The sequence below is a fragment of the Echinops telfairi genome, unplaced genomic scaffold (assembly GCF_000313985.2).
Source record: "Echinops telfairi isolate 266 unplaced genomic scaffold, ASM31398v2 ScPeMD7_5;HRSCAF=22, whole genome shotgun sequence".
In the NCBI taxonomy this organism is placed as follows: Eukaryota; Metazoa; Chordata; class Mammalia; order Afrosoricida; family Tenrecidae; genus Echinops; species Echinops telfairi.
Window position 1 is genome coordinate 29,193,379 of NW_022103901.1, and position 8,126 is coordinate 29,201,504.

Here is an 8,126-nt window from a genome sequence, read left to right on the forward strand (position 1 = left end):
CCCCCCCCCTCCAGCAGCTGGACCCCGAGAACACTGGCTTCATTGGCGCAGACACCTTCGCTGGCCTGGTGCACAGCCATGAGCTGCCCTTGGACCCCGCCAAGCTGGACGTGCTGGTGGCTCTGTCCCAGAGCAACGAGCGGGGCCAGGTCTGCTACCAGGAGCTGGTGGACCTGGTCAGTGCCCTGAGGGCAAGCGGGGAGCCCAGACCTCCAGACAGCACCCTGGCCGGGAGGGGTGGCCAGGGAGCCCCTTCTGGCCACCCAGCCCAGTGTGGAGGTGGGCAGACATGAGGGCTAGGCAGCATGGCGGGTGGCTGGGTGTCCCGTCCATACTCGGGCCGTCGTCCTCAGGTCAGCAGCAAGCGCTCCAGCAGCTTTAAAAGGGCCATCGCAAACGGCCAGCGGGCACTGCCTCGGGACGGGCTGCCCGACGAGCCGGGGCTGGGCGTCTACAAGCGCTTCGTTCGCTATGTGGCCTACGAGATCCTGCCGTGTGAGGTGGACCGGCGTTGGTACTTGTACCGGCACCGCAGCTGCCCGCCCCCGGTGTTCATGGTCTCAGTCACCCTTGCCCAGGTGAGCGCCGCCGGCCCCCCGCCGCCCCCACGCCTGGTTCCCCCACCTGACCCGCGTCTCCCCAGATCATCGTGTTCCTGTGCTATGGGGCGCGGCTCAACAAGTGGGTGCTGCAGACTTACCACCCTGAGTACATGAAGAGCCCCCTGGTGTACCATCCCGGGCACCGCGCCCGCGCCTGGCGTTTTCTCACCTATATGTTCATGCACGTTGGGTGAGTGGCCCCGCTCCCTTGGGACTGGCCGCAGAACCTCAGCTTGGTAGGAGGCCGGTGGGCGGCCCCGCCCACACCCCGCCCCCCCCGTGTCCATGCCACCCCCTCGCGTCCACGCCCCATCCCTCCCATCGACGCTCCGCCCTCATGCTCCCTTCCCCCTGCTGCCTCAGCCTGGAGCAGCTGGGGTTCAACGCGCTCCTGCAGCTGATGATCGGCGTGCCCCTGGAGATGGTGCACGGACTGCTCAGAATCAGCCTGCTCTACCTGGCCGGGGTGTTGGCAGGTGAGAGAAGAGCGCGCCCCTTCCCCACCCTGCCTTTGGCTAGATCCCTCACGACCCCTCTGCACTCACACAGGCTCCCTGACGGTTTCCATCACCGACATGCGGGCACCCGTGGTGGGGGGATCCGGAGGGGTCTACGCCCTCTGCTCAGCACACCTGGCCAACGTTGTCATGGTAACGGGGGTGGGTGCTGGGGTGCCCGCCAGCACTGGTGGTGGTGTGGGGTGGTGCTTGGCCTGTCTCACGGCCTATATCTGGTCCCCCCCAGAACTGGGCCGGGATGCGCTGTCCCTACAAACTGCTGAGGATGGTACTAGCCCTGGTGTGCAGTGAGTAAGGGGGCTGGGCATGGTAAGGTGGGTGGGGTATGCGGCCACAGGCTTCCAACACGTGCCCCCTTTTCCTCCGCAGTGAGTTCAGAGGTGGGCCGGGCTGTCTGGCTGCGTTTCTCCCCGCCACTGCCTGCCTCCGGTCCACAGCCCAGCTTCATGGCGCACCTGGCTGGTGCAGTAGTAGGTGTGAGCATGGGCCTGACCATCCTGCGCAGTTACGAGGAGCGTTTGGGGGACCAGTGTGGCTGGTGGGTGGTGCTGCTGGCTTACGGCACCTTCCTGCTGTTTGCTGTGTTCTGGAACATCTTTGCCTATGACCTGCTGGGTACCCACATGTCCCCGCCACCCTGATGCCCAGCCAGGGAGTGGGGTGAGGGTGCTGCCAGGGGCTGCATGTCCACCCTCCGTGAATGTATGTCGCCCCCTCGGGAGCGAGTGGTCCCCTGGCCCCACCAAGTCCGGCCAAGCCTTACACCAATTCTGATGTCCCTCCCAGGCCTGAGGAAGTGGGGCTGGATAGGAGGAGGTCCCCAAGGGAGGCCCAGTGGGGCCCATGCCCTGCCAGGCTAAGGACTTGCTGTCTGAGCCTTTTTGGAGAATGAATAAATATTTTACACAGGACACTGGTGTGCAGGGCTCACCTGGCTGGCCCCAGCCTGAGTGGACGGTGAGGGAGCCTAGCCTTTTTGTCATAGGTGGAACTTACAAGCTGTCTCTGCAGCCAGAAGGCTGGTTCCAAGGCACCTGGGGAGCAGCTGTGGCCTCCCCTGCAGGATGGTTTATGGACATTTATTGAGTCCCAATGGTGGGGCCTCTGCCTCGCCACACCAAGATCCAGGTCAGCTGGCTTGGGCCTGTTCCTCTTGCCCAGTGTGGCATTGGCACCATTGTGCCACAGGTCGGACAAGTCTGCTCCACAGTCCAGGTCCCTGACCCAACGAGGCACCAGCTTGGGAGAAGCAAGGGGCAGCTGGCCGCTGGGGTGCTGCCACCCCACCCTACTCTGGACATTACACCAGGGCCTGGCTGGCGGACACCCTCTCTCCTTGGCTCAAGATGCGGCCAGGCATAGCCAGTGCTGCAGAGTGATTATGGAACGAGCACGCTGGATAAAGGGGCCACCGCCTGAGCTGGCCACAGGGACTGCTGTGGGCAGTGAGGAGGTATGCTCATCAGACAGCTCCGCCACCAGGCCAGGCTAGTTCTTTGCCACCTGCAGACAGCTGTGCGGGCCAGGCAGATGAGGGCACCAGGGCCATTCAGGTGCCCAGACACAGTTAATGACCACTGCGCTGTCAGGAAGGAGGCAGAAGAAAGTTGCTGAATGTCACCCCAGGAGTTCCCAAAGGGGATCTGACCAAGGGTGCCCACCCTCCAGGAGGATCCACCTTGTGAGGGTTGGTTTAGCAAAGCCCTGCCCCCAAAGAAGTCCCTCCTCGGAAGGAAGCTCCATCTCTCCAAGAAGTCGTGCCCCTACTTGGGAATCCTCGCAAGCCAGCACCCACTATATTTGGTCTCATGGCACTAGGCCACACTCTCATGCTTCTCTGCTCAGCGCCCCCGCCCCCACCCCATAGTCATGGGCCACTCCTGTTATCTAGGTAAGGGCAGTGATGGGGTCTGGGCCACTGAGGAGCGCCACCCTTATCAGTTGCCATCCTTCCTCCAAACCCCCACCAGTCTAAGGCCTCCTGCTGGCTCTTGGCACATGCTGATGTCCACAACTCCTCAAACCTCACCAGGTTGGCAGCAGGGTTGCCAAGTCCAAGCGTCTGGGTGGGGCGGGATGGGGCGGGGCTCCCAGAGCAGGGGCAGGGTCCTGGAGAGGCGCTCCCCAGCCAGGGCCGGACTCAGCACCCTGGGAAGGTGTCCCACTGGGTGGCCAAATGCGGAGAGGAGTTGTGGGGCGCCTTGCAGCGCAGGCAGTGCTGTAGCTGGGCTCAGTGCAGTAGAGCCCAGTGGCCTCAGGAGGGCCGTACAGCTGGGCGGGGCAGGAGGCTGGCTAGGCAAGGAGGAGTGTCCTAGCTCGGCGCCTGCGCCCTAGCCCCGGTCCTTAACGAAGACGGAGGCCGCGCGCGCGCGCGCACGCGCGGCCCCACGTGCCCCAATGACCCGCCCCACGCAGCCGGAAGTTCCGGTGGCCTAGCGCAAGGCCGGGCCCGAGCGGATCGCGGGTTCCGGCTGCGGGGCTTCTGGCAGGCAGGGCGCGGAGGCCGGGAGCGGAGCCCAGGCAGAACCGCGCGGGCGGCGCCATGAAGGGCAAGGAGGAGAAGGAGGGCGGCGCGCGGCTGGGCTCAGGCGGCGGGAGCCCGGAGAAGAGTCCGAGCGCGCAGGAGCTCAAGGAGCAGGGCAACCGGCTCTTCGTGGGCCGCAAGTACCCGGAGGCGGCGGCCTGCTACGGCCGTGCCATCGTGAGTGCGCCTGGCCTCTAGGGGTCGGCCGGGTCCCGGGGACGCTCCGATCTTGCTCCTGGGGGCAGCGGGGGTGTGCAGAGCCGGGCAAGTGTGAGTGGCGGGCGAGCGCCGGTGCAGGAGGCAGCATGGTGGGCGTTCAGGGATTCTCAACCTAGTCAGCCGGACGGGCGCTCAGCCAGGCCCCGGGGCCAAGACTGGGAGGCGGCAGGGAGAGCCCGGTGCTCCAGCCTTGCTCCGTTCGCAGACCCGCAACCCGCTGGTGGCCGTGTACCACACGAACCGGGCGCTGTGCTACCTGAAAATGCAGCAGCATGAGCAGGCCCTGGCTGACTGCCGGCGCGCCCTGGAGCTGGATGGCCAGTCCGTGAAGGCACACTTCTTCCTGGGCCAGTGCCAGCTGGAGATGGAGAGCTACGACGAGGCCATCGCCAACCTGCAGCGAGGTGGGCCTCCGGGCACCAGGGGTGGGTATGGGTGTTTGACCTGGGGCCGGCCTGCCAATAACCCCAAACCGCCCCTCCCCTCCCCTCCCCTCCCCCCAGCCTACAACCTGGCCAAGGAGCAGAGACTCAACTTCGGCGACGACATCCCCAGCGCGCTGCGCATCGCCAAGAAGAAGCGCTGGAACAGCATCGAAGAACGGAGAATCCACCAGGAGAATGAGCTGCACGCGTACCTCACACGGCTCATTGTGGCCGAGCGTGAGAGGTGCCCCCAGTCAATCACACAAGGGCCTGGTCCCACACTCGAGGGTTTATTGGAGGGAGGGACGCAAGGGACAGGGAGCAGACTTCTCCTCGCCTGACCAGCTCCTGGTTGGCCCTCAGGGAGCTGGAGGCGTGTCAGCGGAACCATGAGGACAAGGATGACGGCCATGCCCGGGCCCAGCAGGCCTGCATCGAGGCCAAGCATGTAAGCACACCTCTTGTCCCATGCTGGTTAGCGTGTGTGTGCACCCTTGGGGTGTCTGGAACCTGCAGAGCCACTGGTTTCTCGACAGGACAAGTACCTGGCAGACATGGATGACCTCTTCTCCCAAGTGGATGAGAAGAGAAAGGTGAGGCTCGCCTGTCCCCGGGCCCTGTGGGTGGTACCTTCCACCACTGACCCTTCCTGTGTGTGTAGAAGCGCGACATCCCGGACTACCTGTGCGGCAAGATCAGCTTCGAGCTGATGCGGGAACCGTGCATCACGCCCAGCGGCATCACGTATGACCGGAAGGACATTGAGGAGCACTTGCAGGTGAGGCGGAGGCCGGTGCCTGCCAACTCAGCCCAGGCTCCCCACCGCCCCTGACTCTGCTGCTATCCCTGCAGCGTGTGGGCCACTTTGACCCAGTGACCAGGAGCCCGCTGACCCAGGAACAGCTCATCCCCAACCTGGCCATGAAGGAGGTCATTGACGCATTCATCTCTGACAACGGCTGGGTGGAGGACTACTGAGCCTGTGGCGGGTGTCGCTCAGCCCTCCTGTCCCTGTACATAGTCTGTCCCCAGAGGCCCTCCACCCCTCCCCCAGCCCGCCCACCTTTCTGCTGTTGGGCCCAGAGCCTCCCCGTCCTACTCTGGGCCCCTAACAGCAGTGAAGGTAGGCGGCCAGGGCCACCTCACCCCTGTAATAAAGTCTGTGAGCACTCATGGTGTGTGCAGTCGACTGGGTGAAGGAAACAGGCCAGCAACCACCCAGCTATCCCAGGAAGGTAGAAATGAAGACGCTGGTCTCCAGGTTCAGGGTGGCATGCCACCAGCGGTCAGGGAAATACAGTGCCTGGCAGGGATTGGAAGCATAGAATTAGCCGTGGGCCTGTGAGCCATCTCCTCCCATCTGACCCGCCACTGACCTCCCCAGCCTGGATGGTGCACTCCAGGGGCCGGTTGGAGGGCGCCAGGGCAGGATATGTGTCCTGCAGCCAGGCCAGTGTGGTCTTGTTGGGGTGGAATTCAGGTGTCTTCTCTGGGGGGTACAGGAACCAGCGCTGGTAGAAGGAGCAATGAGGTCACTCAGATGCCAGGCCAGTGAGCCCACATCCTCCCTCCAAGCCTATGCTGACCTTTAAAAGAAACTTTTTAAATTGGGGGCTCATACAATTCATCACAATCCATCCATCCATCTATCGTGTCAAGTACATTTGTTGCCATCATTCTTGAAACATTTTCTTTCTACTTCAGCCCTTGGTATCAGCTCATTTTTTCCCCCTCCCGACCCTCATGAACCCTTGATAATTTATAAATTATTACTTTGTCATATCTTGTCCTGTCTGACGTCTCCCTTCAGTCACTTTTTTGTTGTCCATCCCCCAGGGAGGGGGTTATATGTAGATCATTGTGATCGGTACCCCCTTTATTTCCCTACCTTCCCTTCCTGGTATTGCTACTCATTATTGGTCCTGAGGGCCTGTGCTGACCTTTCGGCCGTAGATCACCTCTGAGAACCCAGGGCCATGCCAGTGGAAGGGCACACCAGAGCCGGATCCTGCAAGGCCAGGAAAACTGGTGGTCACACCTGTCCCCCACTCCCTGGCTTCCCCCCATCCCTGGGCCTCCTGGGATGCCCACCTGCGATTCCAAAACTGTAAGCAGGGGTGGTGCCCAGCAAGCCAAACGGGGGTGGGGAGTAGTGCTGGAAAAGCGGGGCCCACTCAGTGAAGTTGTTGTCCCCGAAGAAGTACAGGGTGTCTGCAAAGAAGGGGGTAGGCTGGAGTCCTACCCAGGCTCTCAGGTGATCCATCCCAGCCTCTCCTGAGGGGCTCACCATTGCCCAGGGAGGCAGGGTCCTGGGGCCAAAGCAGCTGTTCCACATACTGACGGAAAGGCAGGTCCACTGTAATGAAGGTAATCATGACTGGTGGGATGGCCCTGGAACCCGGCGGGAAGTTGGCCCAGGCAGGGTAGGGCAGGGTAGCTCACCTTTCTGGTAGGAGAAGGTGTTGGCTGTGCTCAGCCGAACCACCCTGTCCCCAAACAAGGCTAGCAACCTATCCCGGGAGCACAGGGCGCGGAATCTCTGTGGGGTGGGGATTGAACTCAGCAGCCAGGCTAGGTACGGGTCAAAGCTGCCCCGAGGCTGCCACTCACCGTGTTGTCTGTGAGGCCCGACAGGATGACAGGTCTGTGGAAGGCGTAACTGGAAGGAAAGGCAGGGGCAAGGCCAGTTCACCCCCGCGCTCGCCTCCCCGTGGTCTCTGGCTGCAGCACAGGCGTGACATCAGCGGTCAGGAAGCCTGGGACCAGGGGCAGCTGGGGGCGGGAACTGACAAACGGGCACGTACTTACCGCTGCACGAACTCGGCGTAGGTGAGGTCGGCCCGGCGCTCCACAGTGCAGCGCTCCTCCTCGGCCACGGCCGCCGGCGCCCCCGGCCCACCCCGTTGCCTGCGGGCACTGTCGGTCAGTGCCCATTCCCTGTCCCGTCTCCGTCCCCCACCCCCGTCTTCTGCCCCCGCCCCGCGGCGCTCACCAACCCCCGTCGCCCGCCAGCCCAGAAGCGGCCCTCCGCGGAGCCGCCAGCGCCCACAGCACCAGCAGCAGGAGCCTCTGCGACCCACGCGCCATGATCGATCCCGCCGTGGTCACCCCGCCGCCGCAGGGCACGCCGGGAAGCCGGCGCAAACCCGGCGGAGCTGCAATTGGCCGAGACACCGTTGTTGTGGCAACAGGCGCGCGCCGCACAACTCCCGGAAGCACCTGCGCCGAGCGACCCGCCCACCTGGAGGCGGGGCCAGGGCTCTCGAAGAGCAGCTATTGGCTCCGTCCAGTTACTGTGGCGACGCGGCCACAAGCCCGGCCTCCCACCGAACCTGGATCCCGCACGCGCTGGATGGGGTGTAGGGGGGGGAAGGAAGCGACCCGGAAGCCACAGCGACTCCTTCACAAGCTTTAATGAGTTGACCGGCTTCGGTCCTTTGGCCTGGCTCAGTGCGGGCAGAGGCATGCGCAGTCGCGGCGGCCGTCAGGAGTATTCACAGAGGTGGCCGCAACCGGCCGGACAGTGAGAACTGCCCTCCAGCCACTTCATGATGTGCTGCAGGTGGCCGCCGTGGCTGCAGCCCTGGCACCACACGAACAGGCCCTTGACCACGTGGTGGCAGACGGCGCACATGCTGGCGCAGCGGTGGCACCTGGGGGGTGGAGGTTCTCTCAGCTGGGGTTCAGGGGTGCCCAAGCCTGCCCTTCCCTGCACCCTCACCGGCCCCTTGGGCCCACCTGCCGCAGACCCAGCCTCGGCCGCTCATGGGCCGCATGCAGTGGCTGCAGTTGACGTGCAGGGAGGTGGAGGCCTGGTTGAGGCAGCTGATGGCGCGGC

The 8,126-nt window shown here is 63.9% G+C and overlaps 4 protein-coding genes across 9 annotated transcripts in view; 2 read left to right on the plus strand and 2 right to left on the minus strand.

Annotated features, from left to right (window-relative positions):
* Positions 1 to 104: 104 nt before the first annotated feature.
* RHBDL1 (rhomboid like 1) lies at positions 105 to 2,031 on the plus strand. 5 transcript variants are annotated; one of them, XM_045284192.1, is made up of 6 exons: positions 105 to 578; positions 644 to 792; positions 966 to 1,078; positions 1,152 to 1,261; positions 1,347 to 1,411; positions 1,490 to 2,031. In XM_045284192.1, exons 1-6 carry the CDS (start codon positions 306 to 308, stop codon positions 1,725 to 1,727), a joined length of 948 nt encoding a protein of 315 aa, XP_045140127.1. In that variant the 5' UTR covers positions 105 to 305; the 3' UTR covers positions 1,728 to 2,031. The 5 variants fall into 5 exon arrangements, with proteins under 5 accessions (XP_045140127.1, XP_045140119.1, XP_045140123.1 ...); XM_045284184.1 differs by having other exon boundaries at positions 1,347 to 1,407; XM_045284188.1 differs by having other exon boundaries at positions 1,152 to 1,252; positions 1,347 to 1,407.
* A 1,534-nt stretch (positions 2,032 to 3,565) lies between these two features.
* Positions 3,566 to 5,461, plus strand: STUB1 (STIP1 homology and U-box containing protein 1). Its single transcript, XM_004705778.3, has 7 exons — positions 3,566 to 3,821; positions 4,069 to 4,267; positions 4,367 to 4,532; positions 4,652 to 4,736; positions 4,825 to 4,881; positions 4,950 to 5,066; positions 5,141 to 5,461. The coding sequence occupies exons 1-7, from the start codon at positions 3,663 to 3,665 to the stop codon at positions 5,264 to 5,266; spliced, it is 909 nt and encodes a 302-aa protein (XP_004705835.1). The 5' UTR covers positions 3,566 to 3,662; the 3' UTR covers positions 5,267 to 5,461.
* On the minus strand, positions 5,336 to 7,377 carry JMJD8 (jumonji domain containing 8). 2 transcript variants are annotated; one of them, XM_045285861.1, is made up of 9 exons: positions 7,281 to 7,377; positions 7,097 to 7,195; positions 6,899 to 6,947; positions 6,731 to 6,734; positions 6,576 to 6,644; positions 6,380 to 6,499; positions 6,229 to 6,296; positions 5,665 to 5,799; positions 5,336 to 5,591 (listed from the first exon to the last, which is right to left on the minus strand). In XM_045285861.1, the coding sequence occupies exons 1-9, from the start codon at positions 7,373 to 7,375 to the stop codon at positions 5,511 to 5,513; spliced, it is 720 nt and encodes a 239-aa protein (XP_045141796.1). In that variant the 5' UTR covers positions 7,376 to 7,377; the 3' UTR covers positions 5,336 to 5,510. The 2 variants fall into 2 exon arrangements, with proteins under 2 accessions (XP_045141796.1, XP_004705838.1); XM_004705781.2 differs by having other exon boundaries at positions 6,731 to 6,827.
* A 306-nt stretch (positions 7,378 to 7,683) lies between these two features.
* Positions 7,684 to 8,126, minus strand: part of WDR24 (WD repeat domain 24) — a 4,304-nt gene continuing 3,861 nt past the window's right edge. Inside the window, exons 8-9 of the mRNA XM_045286018.1 lie at positions 8,027 to 8,113; positions 7,684 to 7,941 (exon numbers count right to left, since the gene is read on the minus strand). Coding sequence (XP_045141953.1) covers positions 7,773 to 7,941; positions 8,027 to 8,113 — 256 coding nt within the window. The 3' untranslated portion in view covers positions 7,684 to 7,772. The remainder of the gene's footprint in view (positions 7,942 to 8,026; positions 8,114 to 8,126) is intronic.

Coding starts and splice junctions, on each gene's coding strand:
- RHBDL1 (XM_045284168.1), top strand. CDS start 306: ATGGCGGGTGGCTGGGTGTCCCGTCCATACTCGGGCCGTCGTCCTCAG. Junction 793..965: donor TATATGTTCATGCACGTTGG/GTGAGTGGCCCC, acceptor CTGCTGCCTCAG/CCTGGAGCAGCTGGGGTTCA. Junction 1,408..1,489: donor GGTACTAGCCCTGGTGTGCA/GTGAGTAAGGGG, acceptor TTTCCTCCGCAG/TGAGTTCAGAGGTGGGCCGG.
- STUB1 (XM_004705778.3), top strand. CDS start 3,663: ATGAAGGGCAAGGAGGAGAAGGAGGGCGGCGCGCGGCTGGGCTCAGGC. Junction 3,822..4,068: donor CCTGCTACGGCCGTGCCATC/GTGAGTGCGCCT, acceptor CTCCGTTCGCAG/ACCCGCAACCCGCTGGTGGC. Junction 5,067..5,140: donor ACATTGAGGAGCACTTGCAG/GTGAGGCGGAGG, acceptor CTATCCCTGCAG/CGTGTGGGCCACTTTGACCC.
- JMJD8 (XM_004705781.2), bottom strand. CDS start 7,375: ATGGCGCGTGGGTCGCAGAGGCTCCTGCTGCTGGTGCTGTGGGCGCTG. Junction 6,948..7,096: donor TACGCCGAGTTCGTGCAGCG/GTAAGTACGTGC, acceptor CTTTCCTTCCAG/TTACGCCTTCCACAGACCTG. Junction 6,828..6,898: donor CGGGCCTCACAGACAACACG/GTGAGTGGCAGC, acceptor CCCACCCCACAG/AGATTCCGCGCCCTGTGCTC.